This window comes from Tenrec ecaudatus, chromosome Y (genome assembly GCF_050624435.1).
Source record: "Tenrec ecaudatus isolate mTenEca1 chromosome Y, mTenEca1.hap1, whole genome shotgun sequence".
In the NCBI taxonomy this organism is placed as follows: Eukaryota; Metazoa; Chordata; class Mammalia; order Afrosoricida; family Tenrecidae; genus Tenrec; species Tenrec ecaudatus.
The window spans coordinates 17,747,557-17,771,159 of record NC_134549.1 but is presented as its reverse complement, the minus strand read 5'-3'; the positions used below and the strand labels follow the sequence as shown (position 1 = coordinate 17,771,159).

Sequence of the window (23,603 nt, the reverse complement as noted above, 5' to 3'; positions counted from 1 at the left end):
CTGAAGTATCCTTATACTCAGCAAGACATCTTAATGGCTGCCATGGATGGTTTTGATAGTCTGCGGGCACGGAATGTTCCACCAAGGAGATCCAAATTGAGAGTGCTGGACCTAACCCTGAACCCTGACACCAACGTCTGGAAAGTGTGCTCTGTGCCCTCATCAGATGATACGCTGTCCACCCAGCCGAGAGCTATGACTCACCAAGGGAAGGATTTCAGAGCAGGGGAGACGTCTCAGCCCTTGGCCTCTATGGTGTTAATCACAGACCTGTGTTTTCTTGAAACAGGCCAGGATGAATTGCTCACCTGCCTCATTGAAAGAGTTCAGCAGGGAAGGGGTCTGCCACCCCTGGGCTGTAGGAAGTTAGAATTTATAGGTCTACCAGAACTCCCAGTTATTGAAGGGGTACTGCATGAGGTGCAGCTGGACTCTGTCCAGGAGGTGGTATTGCACTGCAGATGGGACCTGAAAACCCTCAAGTGGTTTGTACCTTACCTGGCCCACTTCACTCAGCTGAGCACACTCCATCTTTCTGGAATCATCCTGGACCCCCTTGGGTCATGTAGCAGGGAGGAAGTGGAGAAGTTACTTGAAGAGTTGACCTCTCAGCTGCTCAATCTGCATCAACTCAGGCACCTCATTCTGGAATCTGTTTATTTCATTGACGAACAACTTGACCAGATGCTCAGGTGTTTGCCGGCTCCCTTGAAGTCCCTCACCTTAAAGTACTGCGTGCCAGTGGACTCTGACATGTTTAGTCTGTGCACGAGTCCCAGCACCAGGAGCCTAAGATCCCTGGATTTGAGCGGTGTTTTCAAGGTGGCCTTAAGACATGAATTCCTCCCAAGTCTGCTCGAGAGGGTCTCAGCCACCCTGACCTACCTCAACTTAGCTGACTGTGGCATCAATGACTCTGAGCTCACTGCCTTGCAGCCTGCTCTGGGCCAGTGCTCCCAGCTCACTACCTTGCTGCTGGGTGGAAACTCAGTGTCCATGGCTGTGCTGCAGGACCTGCTTGAGCACACGTGGCCACTGTGCAGTTTCTGCTTTGTGGGGCTCCCTGTTCCTCAGCATTGCTATCGGGATCATGGAGGTCCAGTGTATCTGAGTACTCTTTCGGAGGCTTTGCGGGAGCTCGAGATGACCCTGCAGGCCTATGGGCCCCTCTCTGTAAAATTCTCTCCCAGCACAGGTAAGAGTAATTGGGATGAAATCATCATACATGTGTAAAGTGAATGTGATGACCCTCTTTACCAATTCTCAGCTCTGCTCCTGGTTTACCCTCTCACTTTTAAGACATTCCTATTTACTAAGCTAAGAAGATAATTTCGAGTTCGGTTCAAGAGGATTGGGCTATCTTTGCTAGCACAGTGTGGTCCGTTTGACTGGAAGACTACAGGAAGCATCTGCCATTAACAGCCTTACCCAGTCATTCCTTGCCGCCTTCACATCTCTTTCACAAGACATGAAAATAGATTCCCACAGCCTGGAAATGACAGAAAGGAGCATTATCCGTCCTTGAAACCCAAGCTTCCTGCCCTGGGAACCTCATAGACTCCGAGGAACGTGGACGCCAACACTCCACGAATCTCCAAGGAATTGACCCCCATGTTGAAAAGAGGCCAGTTCCTCCTACAGCAAGACAATCAGCTGACAGCCTTGCACACCCACACCTAAGCTTCTGTACGCCAACAGCTCTTTCCTGAGATGAAATAAATGTCGCTTTGTAAAACCATCCACTGTGGTATTTAGTTCTCATCTACCCAGAATATAAAAAAACATCGCCTTGACTCTGGACCTGTGAAAACGCAAAGAAAGTGGAACCGGAACGAAGCCCCGCCCCACGCTCCACGCGCCTGGCCCAGGGATTGGCGGTAAGGGGGCGGATCCCTCCAGGGAGCCCCGCCCCCCGGTCGCGCGCCCGAGCCCCGGATGGGTAGTCACGGAGGAACCAGCCAGGAAGCCCGCTGCGAGCATGCGCAGGACACCTGAGCCCAGGCGCGTGGCAATGACGAAGTTCCGCCCTCTTCAGGACTTCCGTGTGAATCCAACTTGGGCAAAGCACAGCCCCTCGTCACACTGCGCGTGCGCGTGCGCCCTGAGAAGCCTCCTTGTCTTGCAGGGTCCAGAAAGGTGGGAGGCAGAGCAATGTCCCCTGGGCTTGTTCGAATGCCATCTCTGTGCTTTCTTGGCTCCATACAGCTGTGTGCGGCAGAAGCCCCCCACACCTACCTAAACAGTAAGACAATGATGTTTGTTTGTTTTATAAACACTAATTGGTAACGCTTCTTACATAAGAGCCGTTGAGAAGAGAATATACTGGGCCCTTCTACAGAGGTCAATCCTTTAAACATGCCCAATGTGATCCAATCATCCCTGCAGTGATCCAGATAAATGCAATTGATGTGGCATGCTTGGTAACCAGGGCACTCATTCCAACCTACCAGGCAATCTGTGGGGCTTGATGAGGTCATCTACCCCTGGAGAGATCAACAGTCTGTAGGCAGCCAAGGGGGCACTTTTACTCTTTCCCATAAGTTGGCTCTATGTTGGAAGAGACAGAGTACAAGTGTGTTTGTGCTATGGGAAATGAGTTACATCAATGAATATTCATAAGGGTACTATTTTGCATATGTGACAATCTGTGTACTAAAGCCATTTCTGTAACCAATTGCTTAATCCTCTCTCATCTGCTAACTCACCTCCTCAAAATGTTCTATGTTCTATCAATCACAATGGGTGAGGTTTGATGGCTGAAAGTTTATCTCAACAGGGTTGGGTCTGGACGCTTAGGGTGTGTTCTGTTAGGATGGCATCAGCCTGGTGGATAAAATGACCAAAAAATACCATCACTTCCCTGCTGAGACCTACTGTGAACAGCCAATGATGGGGAAGCTAGCGATCTTGTGGGTGTGGTTTTATGAATTACAATGACTCTGAAAGCTCTCTAGCTTTGTTCTGGACCTGGACCCTTCCTCTGTCCTGAAGGTTTGGAGACTTGAGAGAGAATCCTGCCATTATCTCTGTATCTATGGAAATTGTTGGTCTCAACACCCTTGGGAAGAAGTTTGTCCTTTGACCTGCCATCTTGGATTCATCACCCACTGGAAATACTTGATCAAAGATAAGAGTCAAGATTAAAGTCTGAGCCTTTCTAACCTTTCCAATGGTGATTTGAAATAGGGAGTAAAAGGAAAATTATCTAAATAGTTCTGAGGTGCTAAGTGGGGAAGGTCCTAGAGGTTGAGGTGTGGCATTCCAAACTTGTCTTTCTTTGAGGCCTATGTGAATTGAGTGCATTCCATATTGCATTATGAACATATAAATATATTTGCTCTACCCAGTCTAATCAGGGTGTTGTGCTTACCCTTTATCTCCTTCACACCTCAGTACCTATTCAGGGACTTGATGCATCTTAATAGTTTGCTTTTGTGCGATGGTTCATTAAATGTATCATCTTTTTAAAATACATTTTATTAGGGGCTCATACAACTCTTATCACAAACAATACATATACATACATCAATTGTATAAAGCACATCTGTACATTCTTTGCCGTAATCATTTTCTTTTATATTCCTTTTCATTTTTTACATTTTATTAGGGGCTCATACAACTCTTATCACAAACAATACATATACATACATCAAGTGTATAAAGCACATCTGTACATTCTTTGCCTTAATAATTTTCACAGCATTTGCTCTCCACTTAAGCCCTTTGCATCAGGTCCTCTTTTAAATGTATCATCTTGCTGAGATCATGATTCTCTGTAGTGTGGCAGGTAAAGAAGGGTGTCAGTTTGGAGGATGGGCTCCAGTGTGGAGTTATTCATCTATTAATCAACTGTTGGAGGTTTCAGAACCACCGCTGTTTCCAGTTCAGAGTGATGAGAGCCTGCTCCCATAAAGACATATAATAGTGGTCCCCCAAGTAGGTGATCCCGTCCACTGAGGTGAAATGAATGGCCCATTCAGTGATACCTGTATTTTAAATAGCGGAGAAAGATGGGGCTTTCTTCTCTCATTCAGAATTACAGTCGTGGAATCCCAGAGGAGTGGTTTACTCTGTCCTGTGTGGTTTCCATTCATCTGCATTGACAGTGGCAAGAAGCTCCTTTTACTCTTTGTTTGAGAGAATGCACTTTAGTGCAAACCTTGTGCTTGCTTAATAATTATAGACAGATTCTAAGTGAGTGTTTGCTTTTAATGATGGACTTAAATATCCACTCAAGACATCAATCCTAAAATTGCTTTTAGATTCTCGATGTCGGGTGACAACTGAATAACAACTCTTCTAAATTATCAAGGCGTTTTAATGGCCGTCATTTCTGTGGACCCACAGCACTGCTGCTGAGACTCTCGTGTCTGAAGAGTAAGTTGAAGCCTTACTATTCAACCCTCTCACACCCCCACCACAAACCCTTAAAACAGAAAATTTAAGGAGGGTAGACAAACATGTCCTAGACATGTAAACCAGAGATAGCTTAGTCTTCTGTGGTCAATTCTGACCTCGTATATGAATAAGGCCCTCTTGATTACTAAGCTATTAACTGAAAGCTGTGCAGAAAATGCCTGTCTGACTATGTTTCTTTAGATAAAATCAGGCCAAGCTTTCTTGGGGTGTGAGCCTATTCCCACCTCTCTTTTCTGTGCCACATCTACCGAATGACATTCTCGATGTTCTCACTACTATAACTTGAAGGATTCCCCCTTGGGCATCATGTTTCATGTTAATATTTTAATTTTTCTCCTGAAGTTGCTCTTTGAAATATTCTGTTCAGCATTATTTCATCATTTCTTCCATTTGCTTTAGTTACATTTCTACCAATGGCAGGATTCCGAGTCTCTTAGATGTCCACTTAGGTCATTCTACCTTTTCTGTCTTGTGGAGGACGTTGCTTTCTTCATACATGATGTTATTGATGTCATCATACAGCTGGTCCAGTTTCCTGTTGCTAGTGTTCACTCAATACTATCTGTTCTTGAGATGGCCTTGCCATTCATGTGGGATGGATCTCAGGTTATATTTGTGCTCTCACGTAGTTGATTCATTTCTTCAGCTTCATGGCCCCGGCTTCATTTTTGACTGCACATAATGACCTCCTCCAAAATCTCTTAAGTTAGGGCTTAAGTCTCAACATTAACTTTTTGGATGTTATACGTAATTTTCAAATGCTAAAAACAAACCCCAAACCAAAAACCACTTCCAGATGCCTTGAGATCATGTAAAAATGAAGTAGTTCTTCTTGCCCTCAGGTAGTGTACATTGGAAATTGCATTACCTGCATGCGTCTAAAGATGGTCCAGGGAGGAGCAGTGTTTTAGGGATTTCCTGGGCGTGTCCTTGATGGACAGTACTCTAGGTTCTATAATCAGGAGTCCTACCCTAGTATCTTGCACAGATGCCTCACTTGAAAGTGCCAATATTCTAAACTCTTTAGAACATAGGATTTAGTGAAGTAAAATCCCCTCTTTGAATGGTCTGATGGTATGAAGACTTCATGGGAATGGCGACCCTAATGTGTCTGCATCTTTGTTTCCTTCATAAACGAAGGCACTTTGTCCTTAACTTATCTTTGGTGTTAGGGTCCCTTTTGTAGTGAAACACTTGTGAAACTTCTGTAGTGGATTTGATTTCCGTGGATTGTATAGGCAGAAGTCAGTCGTGCATAGCTGCCATTTATGTTGTTCAAAAAAGTTTTATGGAACGAAGGAAGAGCTGAGTCCAGCCCTGGCTATCCCATTCTCTGTGTCCCGAGATTTGAATGGCCGTGCAGCCTCACACCCCCACCTGTCCCAGAACAAGCACAAGTGCAGTTCCTTGGAGCAGGATGAGCTGCACCATCGTTATTGGAACTGCAGAAATGCAAGCGACTGGCCTCTGTGAACCACACCAGAAGGCTGGCTGAAGATGACTGGACCGGAGTGCAGAGTGAGGAGCAGGAACACAGGAAAGATGATGAAGACATGGATGTTGATATTGACGAGAAACTCCCCAAGTACTATGCCAATCAGTTGATGCTCTCTGAGTGGCTGATTGATGTCCCCGCGGACATGGGGCAGGAGTGGATTGCGGTCTTGTGTCCCATTGGAAAAATAGCGCTCATTGTGGCCTCCAGGGGTTGCACCAGCGCCTATACCAAGAGCGGTTACTGCATGGACAGGTTTCCTTCCCTCTTGCTGGGAGGCAGCAGGCAGAGCTCATGGACAGCTACAGAGGACAACATTGTGCAGTGCATTCACATTGAGGTGCAATAGACCTACTACGTTCTGGACCTGATGTGTTAGCAGGGACATCCCGTTTATGACTGCCCCACTGATTTCTGGTTCTACTGGATGCATGCGCAGTTAGCCGAGGAAGGCGACCTGGGAGAACAAACAAAGATCAATCCTTTTTAGTTTGTGGGGCCCAGAATTTCCAGTGCACAACAAGAGGCTGTGTGAGGTGCTGGCCACAGGCTTCCCTTTTGAGGTGGACGGGCTCCTCCTCTACCACAAGCAGATCCACTACATCCCGGGCAGCATCCCCCTGGTGGGCTGGCTGTGGCCTTACATGGTGCTGCTGGCCTGCCAACCACCCAGCGAGAGTACGCAAGGCACCAGCTGCAGCAAATCAGCCAGCAAAATTAATGCTGTTATTCTTTAGAGTTAGTGAATGTTGCAGGGTATCGCACTGATAAAAACATCCTGGTCAATAAAATAAAAATAGTACAATCATGCTTAAAATATTAAAGGGAACAATGATATTAATTAAAATGTTCTGATTTTGATTACATAGGAGCATATTTTAAAATAAATGACTACTGGGACTCTCTGACATGAGAGGGGGAAGGAGGCAGGTTATTCATTAGTCAGCAAGATGGCCTTAATGTGGTAATGTTTGTCTGTCCAAAGTATACTTGCAAATGTTACCTTGTGATTTCCCGAATCCTTCTATCACCAAGACCATATTTTCCAACTGTTTTCCCTACCTCATTGTTTCCTAATTTCTCACTCCAATTACCAATAATTATCTATGCCTCTTGACTACATGTTGGGTCAATTTCATACTGAAGTGATTGGAAAACTACTTCAGCTTCTACATTAGTGATTCGTGAGGAAATTTTACTCATCATTGTGTTGACTAGACTTTCTTGTACTCCCATAGATACCCCATCACCAAGAGCGTTGTAGTTCAATACAGATCTCCAAGTTTCCATTTGATGAATGCTCCATTACACCTCTTGAGTTTGCCTTTCCTGTAGAGTAAGCCTTGGGATGGTTTGATTCAATATGCAATGACCACATTTTCTACTGATCTTTGATTTATCCACCTCGCCAGCTGCTGAGGTCACTGTCCACCATCGGCCTGCCCATATTGGATTCCAAAACCTTAGGATCAACATAGACAGAGGAAGTATCTAGACTGAAATGTAAGCCTCACATGGATCTTGCGAGCCTCTCCCACTGTGAGTTGATAAGAGGAGTAACAAAGCCAGAAAGCTCCCTTCTGAGGAGCTCTGGGTGCCATGACCCAGTTGGACGGACAGGATTTTCTGTAGTTTGGTAGTGATGTAATTATATATATTTTAGAGCTCTAATGGTCTAGAGACTTTTGTGTTGGGCTGTCATCTAGAAGGTTGAGAAGGTTGAGAGTTCAAATCCACAATTTTCACCCCCGGGGAAATATGGGATTGACACTTTTCATGAAGACACAGGGACAGATGAGAGCTCTCAGCACAAGGAATCCAGGACAGATAAAACTTCAGAAGCAATCATGGGTATTGCAATACCATGGGGGTAGAGTTTTGGTGTGCACAGAAGTGGAGGACATGGGCCACCGATCACAAGGATGGATGTAGAAACCACCCCACCCTTGAGTGAGATGAACAATGCAAAAGTGAGTGAAGGAAGAGAGCAGATAGTGTAAGATGTGAAAATAATTTATAATTTATCATTAAGTCACGAGAGTGGGAGAGTGGGGGAAGGAGAGGGTTAAAGAGGAGCTGACAGCACGCGCTCAAGTAGGAAACAATGTTTTGAAAATGATGTTGGCGACATATGTACAAATGTGTATGGATTTTTATAAGAGGTGTAAGAGCTCTACCAATAAAATTATATATAAAATTATATTACTGTATATATGCAATCAAATATACCTATGCTGTAGATTCCAATGCTGTAGTTCTACGATGCCGAATATATACTCTCTAAGACAGCAAAGTCTTTAGGGTAACGGAAGTGATGCCCTGGAGGATGACTGATACCCTTCTCTGAGACAAAATGACAAAGATTTTTCTAAGGTGAATCAGAGACATAGATAAATTTTAGATGCGTGAATGTTGAGGGAGTTTGCACTTAATTCTCGCCTCAATGTAACACCAATCAGCTCTCAGGAAAACGTCCTCCTTGATGCTCCACTTCCTCAAGAGAACAGGGCTCTGATGGTACAAGTGCAGCAGCCAAGTCTAACGAAGGAACTCGTGGGTGCCTGGCTCTCAAAAGAACAATGTCAGGGTTCTTAAAGTTTACATCCCAAGAAGCAAGCACCTAAGTCGGCGCCCATTGACTTTCCGCACCTTCCCGTTCAATCCAGTGCTTGTCAATAATATAATCCCTTTCTAAATGATGGAATCGCATCGAAGCTTCAGTTGTGTACACCTGCTTTGTAGAAGGCTAGAGGGGAAAGGGGAAGCACACAGCCCATTTGCGTTCATCACAGGTGGATTACACTCCACATGACTGCCCTCTGGTCACCGTGGAGGGATGTGCACAGCCCTGTTATCTCACAGAGAACAGTGTGTATTCAGTGATTGCAACGTCGCTGTTGTTCCGTGTCATTGAGTCGACTCCGATGCACAGGGACCCCATGCACGACAAAAGTAAAGCCTGCACAGTCATGTTCCATCCTCACGACTGTAAGTTTCAGGCCCTTGTTGTAGCCACTCCATCCATCCATCGCATCAAGGAACTTCTTTAGTCTCCCTGTGTTTCTCCAGGGACTGATCTCTTTCCAAAACCTGTCCAAAGTATGTCAATTGAAATCCCATCATCCAAGCCTGTAAGCAGCAATGTGGTCACATTTCTTTCAAGATAGACATGCTTGTCCGTTTGACACACCTCTGCTGATAAGAAATCATCCACTATGCAGGATTCTCATTTTACAAATGGAACATAATTAAAGGATAGCCATTAATCACAAAATAATATGTAATCATGCTATGTGAAATATTTATTTCTAATAACAAATAGATGACATTTGGTCTTGTAACATGGTGTAGCATGGGTCTTCACACCGGGCACTAGTATGTGGGCGTATGTGCATCAGGCAGACACCCCAGGGGACGAATAGAGGAGCGGTGTCTCTGTTTCTAAGACCTTCCAAAATATGTGTTTTCCAATGGTCTTAGTCGACACCTGTGAAAGCATCGCTCAACCACTAAAGGGGTAGCAACCCATAGGTTGTCAACCTGTCATGTTCAACGGGGAGGAAAATAGAGATCTGTCTTAATGTGTACTGCAGTTTGGCAAGGAGGTGGAAGGAAGGGATGCAATCGCGCTGAGTTTGGTGCATTTTATTTTTTATGAGACAACGTGGGATCCTGGAACGGATCTACAGGGCACTCCCAGCAGGTGCTCCACAGAGAAGTACATGTTCCATGCTCCCGGCACTAATTACGCCCTCAGAAACCATGGAGGGGTGGTGCACATCATGGGATGCTGCACTGTATCAATGGTTTATCTATTGGGATCCAAACCAGAAGATCACGGTTTGAACATCAGCCTTTCTGTTTTGCAGGAGCTGCATGCATTCCAGGATGTGTTCATCCGAGTGCATTCAGTTGCTCTACTCAGCATAAAGAGGGTATAGAGATATGGGGAGGCTTGCTATTCCGTAAATCTTTCTGTCCTCGTGGCCTTTGAACCTGAGTTTGTTTTGTGATATTGTCTTGTGAAATAGCGTGGCTTCCATGAATAGATCTGTTGGAATGGAATCGTGTGTGAAGACATTCCTTAGTAAAAGAATTCAGGGTGGGATAGTGCACCTTAGTCCCTCCTCGATTTTTGTCACGTGGATGTCCGGGGAATTTCCAGAGGTGTCGATCCAGATCATTTCATGTCCCAAGAGATTTTAGGGAAGTGAGCAGAGAGAAGCATGATCTTTCTCCAGCAAGAAAGGAGGTGGGGAGATCAGGATCTGTCCAGGGCTGCTCTGCTGGCACATCCAAGCTCTCATCCTCCACAACACCAAGGAAATAGAAGGAAAGCAAGTTTCTCTGAGATGTGGCTGATCAGAACTGTCGTCTCTCATGGGATTCAAGGACAACACAGCCTGATGATAGAACACATAGCTGTCTACAGCCAGGAAAGGAGTGAGGGTCAGGGTGTGTCTCTGGATTGGGAATCCTTTTGCAGCGAGCTTCGTAGATCCAAGTTAAGGCAGATGCTAAAATACCGTCAGATTTCCCAGACAGGTCACACTCTCATATATTACCAGTTGCCTAGGAAATGGCCCCAGCCCCAACAGAAAAACAGAGCATTCTCCTCTGGTTGATGCCCTGAATTTGGACTTCACACAACTTAATAAGACAATTACTTCTGGTTGGTCATGCTTCTTTCACTAGTGAAAGGATTAAGGATCTTAGGCAAAGCCCTTAATCCCTTAAAATCCTCTGTGGTGCAGTGAATTACTTGGGGTCACAGAGAACAATAGGTTTTTGAAGAGAAACTGATGAGGATCACTATTGTTCTGAGAAAGGAAAGGAAGAGGGAATTCTGGACAGGATTCAGTTGTAAGTGATTATTACAAAGGTTAATTGTGATGGACAAAGCCCTGATCTCTCAACACAAAGATTGGTCAATGTCACCAAGTTCACTCAAGGGCATCAACTCCATTCCAACCCAGCAACGCCATGGGGCAAAGAAGTAAACCTCTAGTCGGGGAATTCTTTTATTTCATCATCATATGTGATTGCAATTTTTGTCAGGACTGAGGTTATAGTTCTGTTCCCTGGAAAATATATGGATCAAATAAGAGGGAGAAATAAAATTCACAAACAAGAAGAACTGAAATCAAAATACAACACCACCACAAAAAGCACTCAATGACGTACTGTGAGAGAAATATCAATGACAACCACGCACAAATCTGCTCACAAACACCAACACACACACACACACACAGAGCCACACTCCGTGCAGTAATGTCATACATGAAGAACAAAGAAACTTAACACATATACTTACACACTCTTACACAACATGCACAAATATAAAGCAAAATTTCTGGAATATATATATATCAATAACTTCACCCAAGGTCAATGGACTAATTCTAAAGTTAACAGAATGAGAGAAGCAGATGAGTCAGAAAACAATCTATTAAATGCTACATCATGCTTCCTCATAACTCATACACCCAGACCTGAAACTACTTAAAACCAGAGGCCCCCCAAAAGCATATGAAGCATAGAGCAACCAGAGGAAAGCCGGGACAGCACTATTGATAAGTGTTTAACTGAATAGCAGATGAAAGGAGACCTAGACCAGGGAGCTTCTCTGGACGTGCCGTTCCTGCCTGGTGAACCTCCTTGACCCAAGGTAAGTCTGAGACCCAAACACACAGTGCTCGCCAATGGAGGTCCAGCGCAGAGATGTTGCAAAGCGAAAAGGAAGACACCCCAGAGCACACAGGGAGAGTCTTCTCCTGCAGGTGATGCCCTAGATTTGGATTCCAGCTACCTAAACAGAGGGACCTCTTACGTTGGTCATTTTAAGAACCCTAATTGGTAATGTTTCTCCCATCAGAGCACTTGAAACGAGAATGCAGAGGGCTCTTTCAGAAGTCAATCCTTGAAGCACGGCCAGTGTGACCTAATAATCCCTACTGTGCTCTACGGACATGCAATTGAGGTAGCGTGTTTGGTAATCCACTGGGGTGCTTACCACCAAGTCACTGGTTCAAAGCTCTCAGCCAATCTGAGGGACTTGATGAGGCCTCTACTCCTGGAGACATCGACAGTCATTAGGAAGCTAAAGAGGCACTTCAGTTCTTTCCCATAGTTGATTCCTAGTTGGAAGAGGCACAGAATACAAGTAATTTTGTGCTTTGGGAAATTAATTACACAGATGGATATTCCTAAGGACAAAAACCTGTCGCAAATGTGAGATTCTGGGCTCTAGAGCCATTTCTGCTTAATCCGATTGCTTAATCCACTCTCAGCAGCTAACCCACTCCTCAAAGTTTTCTATGTTGTGTCAATCACAGTGGGGAAGGTGTGATGGCTGAGAGTTTGAGTCACCAGGGCCGGGTCCAGATTCTAAGGGGTTGGTTCTTTTCAATAGCATCAGCCTTGTTGATGGGATTTCATAAAATGCCCTCAATTCCAAGCTGAGACTTACTGTGAACAGCCAATGAGGGGGAAGAGAGCTACCTTGTGGGTGTGGCCTCATGATTTAAAAGGTCTCTCTGAGAGCCGGGTACCTTTGTTCTGGACCTGGACCCTTCCTCTGACCTGAAGGTTTCGGGACTTGGGACAGAATCTTGCCATTGTTCCTGCTTCTCTGGACGTTGTCAGTGTCAACACCCTTGAGGAAGAAGGCTGCCATTGGACCTGCCATCTGGGATTCATCATCCACTGGATCTACTTGATCAAGGATAAGAGTCAAGACTGAAATCTGAGCCTTGTTAGCCTCTGCAACGGTGAGTTGGACTAGGGAGTAGCATGAAAACTGTCTAAAGTGGTTCTGAGAATCTCTGTGCGGAGGGGCCTAGATTTGATGTCCGGGTTCCAAGCTTGTCTCTCGGAGCCCTCTGGGAAGTGAGTGCCTCGAACGTGTTGCCATTCTTGCCTCTAAAGAGCGCTTTGTCCGTGTGTGCTAGCATGGTACATCTCAAGAGGGACTACAGGGGATGGATAGATCGTTAGCATTACAGAATTGATACATAGCTTAAATCACTGAATCTGAAACTGGTGATTTCCAGCATAAATGCCCACTGATTCACAATCAAGAATCAATTGACAACAGAAAGTAAAACAGAATTATTTCTATTATGTGTTCTGAGACAGACTAGCAGTCGCCACTATATGCCATCTTGTGGACTGCTGAGTGACCTGCCACCTTCACTCTCCCATCATGGAGAGTCCACCTAGTGATTGGTTTTTGGTTTTGGTTTGTTTTTTTAAAATAATTTCTCTGGGGGCTCTTACAACTCTTCTCATAACCCATACAACCATTAATTGGGTAAAGCACATTTGTTATATTTGTTGCCATCATCATTCTAAAACATTTGCATTCTACCTGAGCACTTAATGTCAGTTCCTCATTTTTCTCTCTCCATCCCCACCCCCCGCCCTCATGACCCCTTGATAATTTATACATTATTATTATTTTCTCATATCTTAGATAGTCCGATGTCTCTCTTCACCCATTTTCTGTCGTCATTCGCCCAGGGAGGAGGTTATCTGTGGATCCTTGTAATCGGTTCCCCTTCTCTACCCCACTTTCCCTCCCCCCCTCCCAGTATCACCACTCTCAGCACTGGTCCTGAAGTGGTCATCTTCCCTGGATTCCCTGTGTTTCCAATTCCTATATGTACCCTTCTACAGATACTATGGTCCAGCCAGATTTGTAAGGTAGAATTGGGGCCATGATAGTGGCAGAGAGGAAGCATTTAAGAACTAGAGGAAAGTTGTATGTTTCATCCTTGCTGCATCGCACCCTGACTGGCTCGTCTCTTCACTACAACCCTTCTGTTGTCATCGCTGTGTTCTCTTTTGTCACTTTGTCTTGCTATGATTGTATTTTTGGTAAGTATTTTATCTCTTCAGCTCTCTCTAGATGAGATTGGCTAGATGAACAGTGTGGAGGAGAAAACAATTGGTCTGATAGTTCTGGGTTGGGGTGGAGAGGACAGACAGTGATTGGTTTTAAAGTGCGCTCTTATGTTCTACAGATCAGAACATTGTTCTCAATAATGTTGATTTTTGATGCATAACCAGGATATTGCTATTTTTATTTTATTAACCAGGATGTTATATCAATGTTTTACCATGTAAGGCTTCACTAACTCTATAGAATATTAACATCCATTTTGCTTTGAGGTTCTGTCCTCTGTTGATTGAGTCTTAGACAAATGATGTATGAGTGTTTAACCTTTAAAGATGGACTCAAATGTCCACTTGGGACTGCAACCAAAGAGTCACCTTTAGCTGATAATCGAATAAAGACTCTTGTAAATCACCACGGCGTGATCATGGCTGTCATATATTTGAAACAACCAAACTTCTGCCAAAATGCTCATGTCTGAAGGGCAAGTTTAAATCTTAGTCTTCAAACTCCCGGGGGGCCCTAAACACCACGTCCCACAAATGAAGAGATTGTAAGGAGGACAGACTCTATATTAACCGTTGTCTATATACTTTTCATCGGATAATGTCAGGCAAAGCTTTCTTGGGCAGCGAGCCTACTCCCACCTCTCCTTTCTCTACCACATCTAGAGAATGACGTGCTCTGTCTTCTCACTCTTATAACTTTGATGACTTAGCCCCGGGCAGCATGTTTCCCTCTAATACTTCAGTTTGTCTTTGAATTGTTCTGTTAGCTCGTTCTTTCATCAATTCTTCCATTTGCTTTAGCTATGATTTTCCCAGTGGCAACATTCAGAGTCTCTTGATGTCCACCTTGGTCATTCTTCCTTTTCTGCCTTGTGAAGGATGTTGTTCTCTTCATAGTGATATTATTGATGTCATTCCACAGCTGGTCCAGTTCCCTGTAGTTAGTGTTCAGTTACCCCTACCTGTTCTTGAGATGGTCTTGACATTCATGCGGGATGTGTCTCAGGTTATATTTGAACTCTTGTGTATTGGATTCACATCTTCAGCTTCATGGTTTCAGCTTCATTTTTGACTGCAGATAACGAGCTCCCCCAAAATCTCCTTTATGTTAGTGGTTAAGTCTTAACATTTCCTTTTTGGGAGGGTAAACATGACATTGAAATGCAAAAAAACAACCAAAAAAACCCCCAGTACCTATAAGTCTTTTATTAAATTCCTTGAGATCATGGAACAATGAAGTAGATCATCTAGCCCTCGGGGAGAGTGAATTGGAGAGTGGATTACCTCCACCCTCCGACAGGCATTCCTGGGAGGAGCAGTCTCTGCAGATTGACTGGGTGTGTCCTTGATGGATAGTCCAGTACTGGAGGTTGCATAGTCAAAAGGCAGAGCCTAGCCCTGTTGCTTAGGCTGCCTTCTTTCAAAGGATCAATCATCTAAGCTCCATAGAGCCTAAAATATGCTTTTTAGTCTTGGCCATCTTTGGGCTTCCATAATCCCTCCTCCTATTGTGATTAACGAGCTTCCAATGATTCAGGAACTTGACAGTTTCCTGTATTGCATGACTTAGTGACTGAATATCCTGACTGAATCTTTGGACTCGACTATGGCTTCATGCTAATAGCATTCGTCATCCAGATCATGTATCTTTGGTTTCATTTTGCCTTAATATCATTTATGACAGTCCATGTTTTGCTTAATTGACATTTTGCATTGGGGTCTCTTCTGTACCCTAATACATTTACCACAGACGAAGTCTATTTGACTTCTGTGAATCACATCATCAGAGAAAGTCAACATGTGGAGCTGCCATTTGCATTGTTAAAGCAGGTGTGTGTGGAGAAGAAGTCATTGGCCTTGCAAAATTTACCCTGTTATTTCCAGGTTTCTTTCTATCACCAAGATCATATTTCCTGTCCTCCTCTCCTTCCTCTCTGTTTCCTAATTTACTACTGCAATCACCTATCATCATCTCTGCCTCTTGACTACGCGGGTGATCTATTTCATACTGAGGGGGCTTGAAGAATCCTTCAGTTCTTTTGTTTAGCGATTGGTGAGCCAATTTGACTGTTCACTCTATTGACAAGATTTTCTTTTTTAAAAAAAAGTTTTATCAGTGGCTCATACACTGTCATCACAATGCATACATACATCAATTGTGTAAAACACATCTGTACTTTAATTCCCCTCATCATTCTCAAAGCATTTGCTCTCCACGTAAGCCCTTCGCATCAGGTCCTCTTTTTTCCCATTTCTTCCCCGTTCCCCACTCCCTCATGAGCCCTTGATAATTTTTAAATTATTTCTTTGTCATATCTTGCCCTGTTCGGTGTCTCCCTTCACTCCCTTTTCTGTTGTTCGTCCCCCAGGGAAGGTCACATGTAGATCCTTGTAATCGGTTTTCTTTTTCCAACCCACTCTCCCTCTACTCTCTCAGTATCACTACTCACACCACTGGTCCTGAAGGTATCACCCGCCCTGGATTCCCTGTCACTCCAACTCCTATATGCACCAGTGTACTTCCCCTGGTCTAGCCAGAATTTTTTTTTCACACGTGTTCAATGAAGTTTTATTAGTAGGGAAGTCAGGAATCAGGATCCCAGGAGAGAAGTGAGGCCATTTCAGATCTTCCCGGGAAATGTGCCTTGTGCCCGGCGGTCATCCCAGGCGGTCACCCAGGAAATGGGGCAGAGGGACTTGTACACGCGCTGATACCACTGACACACGGAGACGTCGCCCCCTTTGGCATTCATCGCCTTCTCACAGCGGTGGAAGTCCAAGTAGTTCTGCCAGCAGTTCCTTGTTTGGTTCTGGTTGGGGAAGCGGCTGTCAAAAGGCGCAGTTCGGTAGTTCTTGATTTTGGTCTTGATGTCTTCTGCCATGGTGGTGACTCCTAAAGCGCGCCCTCAAATCGCAGGCAGCTCAATCGGTCTAGCCAGAATTACAAGGGAGTATTCGGATCATGATAGTGGGATTAGGGGGAGTGGAGGGAAGCATTTAGGAACTAGAGGAAAGCTGTATTCTTCATTGGTGCTACAACCCACCCTGACTGACTCATCTCCTCCCCTATTGACGAGACTTTCTTGTCCTCCCATAGATATTATCCCGAAACAGAGAGCATAGTAGTACAATATAGATGTAAAATTTCCATTTGAGGAATGCCCAGTCATTCCTTCTGAATTGATCTCTCCTGCACAGTAAGCCATAGGATTGTTAGATACAATGGGCAACCACCATACTTCCTACTGATCTTTGATTTATGCATTTCCATAGCTGCTGAGGTCACTGCCCACCATCGGACCTGCCTATCTTGGATTCTACAACTCGAGGACCCACTTGAGTCTGCAAAAGTATCCAGTTGGAAAACTTTCCAGCACCTACCTTGCCAGCCTCTACCACTGTGAGTTCATAACAGGAGTGGCATAGCCAGGAAGCTTCCCTCTGAGGAGCTCAGGCAGGCAGGTTCCGGGTTTTAAACTGCTGGGACAATCCGTGTGGCTGTCCCAGAAGTATGAGCACACCCCTCTTTTTATTCACAGGTCTGGACTCTCTGTGGAGCTGATTGTTCAACATGAGCAGCAAGAACCCACCCAGGCTCCTGGACCTGGCCATCCAGAGTGTGTTGCAGGATGAGGCCTCAGCCATTGCTGCCCTGGAGTGGCTGCCCACAGAGCTCTTCCCCCCGCTGTTCATGGCAGCTGTCATTGGGGGACACGGAGAGACAGTGAAGGCCATGGTGGGGTCCTGGCCTTTTATCCGGCTCCCACTAGGGGCTCTCATGAAGTCTTCGCATTCTCACCAGGACATCTTAAAGGCTGCCCTGGATGCTTTTGACATCCTGCTTTCCCCAAAGGTTCCCCCCAGGAGATGCAAGCTGAGAGTGCTGGATCTATGCCTGGACACTGACACCAACTTCTGGAAAGTGTGGTCTGGAACCGAATCCATTGCCTCTGTGACCTCATCAGAGGATCCAGTGACCACCCGTCCCTGGACTCTGACCCACACCAGGCAGGATTCCAGAACAGGGGAGAAGCCTCAGCCCTTGGCCTCCGCCATGTTCCTCACAGACCTGCGTGTCCTAGAGACAGGCCCAGATGAAGTGCTTACCTTCCTCATGGAAAGGGCCCAACAGGGAAAGGACCTGCCCAATCTGTATTGTAGGGAGCTAGAGTTTGTTGGTGTCCCACCACTTCCCGTTATGGAGGAGATCCTGAAGGCGGTGCAGCTGGGCGATGTGCAGGAAGTGGTGTTGCATTGCAGATGGGACCAGCACACCCTCGACTGGTTTCTTCCTTACCTGACCCATATGGGTCAGCTTCACACACTTCACCTCACGGGAATAATCCTGGAGCCCCCGGTACCAGATCGCATGGCTAAGGTGGAGGAGCTACTTGAAAAACTGACCTCTCAGCTCCTCGGTCTGCATCAGCTCCAGCACCTCATCCTGGAATCGGTCTTCTTCAGGGATGAACAGCTCGGCCAGCTGCTCAGAAGTCTGTCAGCCCCCTTAGAGTCCCTCACCCTCTCGTACTGCGTGCCTGTGGACTCGGACATGAGTAGTCTGTGCTCGTGTCCGTGCACCAGCCTCCTCAGGTACCTCGATCTGAGTGGTGCGCTCAGTGCAGGCTTTAGCTGTAGATTCCTCCCAAGTCTGCTAGGGAGGGTCTCAGCCACCCTGACCCACCTGGACTTAGCTGACTGTGAATTTGATGACTCTGAGCTCCGTGCCTTGCAGCCTGCTCTGGGCCACTGTTCCCTGCTGAGCACCTTGGCGTTGGGTGGAAACCCCGTCTCCTTGGCGGCCCTGCAGGGCTTCCTTCGTCACACTTGGCCACTGTGCAAGTTCTCCCTTCTGGAGCTGCCTGTCCCTCAGGATTGCTATGAGGTTTTCCAAGTGTCTCTGTGCCAGGATTCTCTTGTAGAGGCAATGCAGGCGCTCAGGGAGACCCTGCAAGCCTATGAGCCTCTCTATGTAAGCTTTGCTGGCAGCACTCCTGACAGAGATTGGGATGCAATCATCATTCACGTAGACAGCTTACCTTCCATACCGTGTTTTCTCAATCCTCACCATTGATTCTGAGTTTCTACCCCATTTGTCGAATGTTCATGTTTCTGATGTATACGGGATCATTTGGGACTAGGTTCATGATCATGACATGATCTGTACTATGATAATATGGCCACAAGGAAGTGGAGATTACAGGAGGCGTCTCACATTGGCAACTTCACCCCAGACCATCATTGCTGGCTTCACATCTCCTAAAAATGAACAGAGAGGCCAGCAGACAGATAGGTGCAGAGTACCTTCATGAGAGGACAGGCAGAGCACAGCCTGCGTTTGAAACGGAAGGTGCCTTCCTGCCTTGGGAACCTCCTGGGATCTGGAACGTCGATTCCAAGACTCATGGAGATGCCGCAGGGAGAGGAGCACTCCAGACCACTCCCTCCCGCTACAGATGATCAACTGAAAACCTGTTTTGCATTTCTCCAAACCCATTCTCCTTGCCTAACCTACAATAAAATAAACTACCCTTTGAAAAGCTCTCACCTGTGATCTTCACTTCTGCTCCTGACTGACTTAAGAAATTAAGTGTTCATCGCCTGGGAGGTGCTTATTCATTCCAGCAGAAGAGGACATGGGGAATGCCCGATTCGGTGCTGTGCCTGAGTAGTGGGCTGTGTTGGTCTATGAATCATCAATTGGAGGTTTGAAAACCACCCTCTTCTCCAATGGAGGAAGGTGAGCGTCTGACACCGAAAGACAGAGAGCCATTGATTACCCACGTAGCCGACACTGCCCGTGCCAGAAAATGGAGTGACTCACTTGGTGTCAATGCAGACAAATACACTTTCATACAGAAACATAAATAAAGCAGGGGTAGCGATGTTGATAGGAAGAATAAAAGAAGAAAGGAGACCAGGATCAGGGTGCTTCTAACGACATGCAGTCCCCACCTGGTCAAACTCATAGGCACATGGTAAGACTGAGGCTCAGACACACCGTGCTCTCCAACGGAGGTCAGTGCCCAATATGCTGCAAGGAAAAAGGGAAAGGACCTCAGAAGACATAGGGAGGGAATCTCCTCTTCCAGGAGATGCCCTGAATTTGGATTCCACCTGCTAAGCAGAAAGACCATTAATGTTGGTTGTTTTAAAAACCCTAATTATTGATGTTCCTCTAATTGGAGCACTTGAGAAGAGAGAGATTCAAAACCACCAGCTTTTCCAATTCATAGAAATGAGAGTCTGCTCCCATCCAGATATATAACGGTGTTTCCCAAAGTAGGTGGTCCTGCCCACTGAGTGAAATGGAGTTGTCCCTTCAGTGATTCCCATATTTAATAAAGGGTGGAGAGATGACACTCTTCTCCCATGAAAGTAGAGTCCTTAATGGAGTAAGATCCCCTTTCTCAGGTTAAGCATGCAGTTAACAGTCCACAATGCTTAACCAATTTAACACCAGGGCACTTCTGCTAAAATATTTACTGGTAAAATGATCAAGGGTGGCAGGCAAGATCCTGAATCCCTCAACATCGTTTTCAGCGAAGTGACATTGTAGAGATAGCTCTTCTAGTCATAGTTTTCCAGGGAGAAAGTAATGACATCCGCATACATGTTCTGAGTAAGGAAAGGTTGGCGGAATTATTGATAGAATTCGGTTGTAAGGGATGAAGAGGATTGATTGTGATCGTAAGAGCTTTGACCTCTGACATGGGGGTTGATCAACTTTACCATCATCATTCACTGACACCAAGTCCATTCCAGCTCAGCAAACCTGTAGAACAAATGAACTACAAAACAGCACTCCATCATGATGGAGAAATAAAGGTATTCCCAGAGAAGGAGAAATGAAGGTAAAGCACAAAAAAACAAGATCACCACTCTAAAACACACTCAACGAAGTAACCTGGCCGAAAAATCAAAAACACATAAATCAGAAACCAGCAAACAAGACATTTCCTCACAAAAACCAACACACAGAGCGACACCCAAAGCAACCCTGCAATACAAAAAGAACAAAGACATTAAACAGCACACATACACTCTCAAACACAACATTCACAAATATAAGGAAAAATGACACACACACACACACACATATAAATAATCTGACTGAATGTAAGTGACTAAACAAACCAGGAAAGAGAGAGAGAGAAGTAGATACATCTGAAAACAAAATCTATCAGATGCTGTCTACAAGATACCACACCTCAGAAACACACATGAACAGACTAAAATTCAGAGACTGGACAAAAGTAAACCAAGTATACAGCAGCCAAAAGAAAGCAGGAGGACTAAGATTAAGAGGGAGGTAGCTGACAGTAACCAAGCAAGAAGACCTGGATCAGGGTGCTTCCCTGGACCTGCAGGATTCCTGCTGAATTCAAGGTAAGGCTGATGCCCAGACACCCAGTGCTCTCCAAGGGAGGACAGGAACACAGATGTTGCAAGGGACCAAAGATCTGACCCCGGAACAACAGGGAGAGAGCCTGATGCGCTGGATTTGGTATCTACCCACCTAAATAATAAAACAATTCAGTTTGGTTTGCTTAAACACACCCCCACCCCCTCTCCATTGGTGATGCTTCTTTCAGAATCTCACTTGAGAATTGAGAGTGTGTACTGGCCTCTTCTCCCCAGATCAATCCTTCAAAGACACCCAGAGTGATTCAATAATCCCTACTGTGCTCTGGAGAGAGGCAGTTGAGGTGGCATGTTTGGTTAGGGATTAGTCTGCTCACCACCAGGTCACACATTTAACCCCATCAGTCAATCGGTGGGACTTGATGGTGTCATCTACTCCTGGAAAGATGAGCAGTCCTTAGAAGACCAAAGAGGGACTTCTACTCTTTTTCACATGTTAGCTCTAAGTTTGAAGAGACATAGTGGGTGTAAGTTTGAACTATGGAACATGAGATGCACAGATGAACTCTCTGAATCACAGTGGGTAAGGTGTGGTGGCTGAGTGTTTGTGACAACATGGTTGGGTCAGGAGTCCAAGGGGTTACTTCATTATGGTGGCATCAGCCTGGTTGATGAAATTTCAAGAAATGCCATCACTTCCAAGCTGAGACCTACTGCGAACAACCAATGAGGAAGAAGATAACTTCTTTGTGGGTGTGGTCTCATCATTGAAAAAAGCTCCCTGAAAGCTCTGTAGCTTGGTTCTGGACTTGGACCCTTCATCTGACCTGAAGGTTTGGGAACTTGGGGCAGAATTCTGCCATCATTCCTTCTTCTCTGGATGTTGTCAGTCTCAACACCCTTGAGGAAGAAGGCTTCCATTGGACCTGCCATCTGGGATTCACCATCCACTGGATCTACTTGATTACGGGTAAGAGTCCAAGACTGAAATATGAGTCTTGTCAGCCTCTGAAACTGAGTTGAAATAGGGAGTAAGAAGAAAATTCTCTAAGTGGTTCTGAGGAATTAAGTGGGGAGGGACCTAGGGGTTCAAAAACGGGGTTCCCAGCTTGGACCTCTTGGAGGCCCATATGAAGTGAATTTATTCAACATTGAATTTTGAATATATGGATGTGTTTGCTCTGCTCCATATAATCAAGGTAAACAGATTAATGTGTCCTGCTCACCCTCAATCCCCTTCACACCTCAGAATCTATTCAGGGACTTGATGTGTCTTAATATCTTGTCTTTGTGCAATGGTCCATTATGTGTATCAACTTGCTGGGTTCAGGTGCTCCGTAGTGTGGCAGGTATGTAAGGATGTCAGTTTGGGAGCTGGGCTCCAGTGTGGGCTTATTCAGTGTGGGCTATTAATCAAGAGTTGGAGGCTTCAAAACCACCAGACTCTGCAGTTCACACCGATCACAGTCTGCTCCCATAAAGACAGACAGCAGCATTAACTCAATGTGTCTTGACAGCCATCTTCCACTAAGTCCTGAAGGTTCCCAGGACAGGGACCTTGGGTTCCACGCACATTCCCTGATCCTGCCTGTCCTCTCCTGAAGAAGCTCAGCAAATGGTCTCCTGGCCTCTCTTTCTTTCTATGTCGTATAGAAAACAGTTTTGGAGCCAGCAGGGTTTGACCTGGGTAACGGTGGTGCTGTTAGCTGCATCCTGTAATCTTCATTCAAAATGACCACTTGTCACAGGAAGAAACAGAACCAAAGCTAACCCTCCTATATCTGTGCCATGAGAACTTAATCTGGATGCTCACCGGTCTTTTTATATTCAGCTGTGGTTGAAGTGAATACTGCCCCCTTGTATTAGTAACAGGTATGTGAAAAAAAACAAGGAATGGTAAATCCGGAAATTCTAATGAACTGTATTGACAGGAAGATGCCATTGATCGTCTTTCGTACTAGTAAAGCTATTGTTATATATTATTTTCATTATCAAACCATCCCATGACAATGGGCCGAGTAGAACAAAACATTAAGAAAAGGAATATAATGAGTTTCTACAGTACGGTTTACCTCAATAATTGAAGCAGGATTTGAGAAACTGTCGTGTGCTATTTGTTGTGATGTTCTATCCGCCGAATCTATGAAGCCGAACAAACTAAAATGCGCTTTTGAAAACAAGCTTCTGAGCTTTGCCGCCAAGGATACCGACTATTTTAGAAGCAAAGCTGATGGGCTCCAGCAAGCCAGCTTTGACGCTGGTGGCAAATACTGCAAAGAAAACGTAGCAGCTGTCGAAGCTTCATATTTGGTGGCACACAGAATCACCAGAACTATGAAGCCTCACATCATTGGTGAGCATTTACCATTGCCATCAGCCGAAGACATTGTTTGAGTCATGATTGGACAAGAATTTG

The 23,603-nt window shown here is 45.3% G+C and overlaps 1 protein-coding gene and 1 pseudogene across 1 annotated transcript; one reads left to right on the top strand and one right to left on the bottom strand.

Annotated features, from left to right (window-relative positions):
- Nucleotides 1–1,143: 1,143 nt before the first annotated feature.
- Nucleotides 1,144–10,781, top strand: LOC142435656 (snurportin-1-like; annotated as a pseudogene).
- A 5,662-nt stretch (nucleotides 10,782–16,443) lies between these two features.
- On the bottom strand, nucleotides 16,444–16,744 carry LOC142435548 (cytochrome c oxidase subunit 6B1-like). The gene has a single exon (XM_075539770.1). It carries the CDS (start codon nucleotides 16,702–16,704, stop codon nucleotides 16,444–16,446), a length of 261 nt encoding a protein of 86 aa, XP_075395885.1. The 5' UTR covers nucleotides 16,705–16,744.
- Between the last annotated feature and the right edge of the window lie 6,859 nt (nucleotides 16,745–23,603).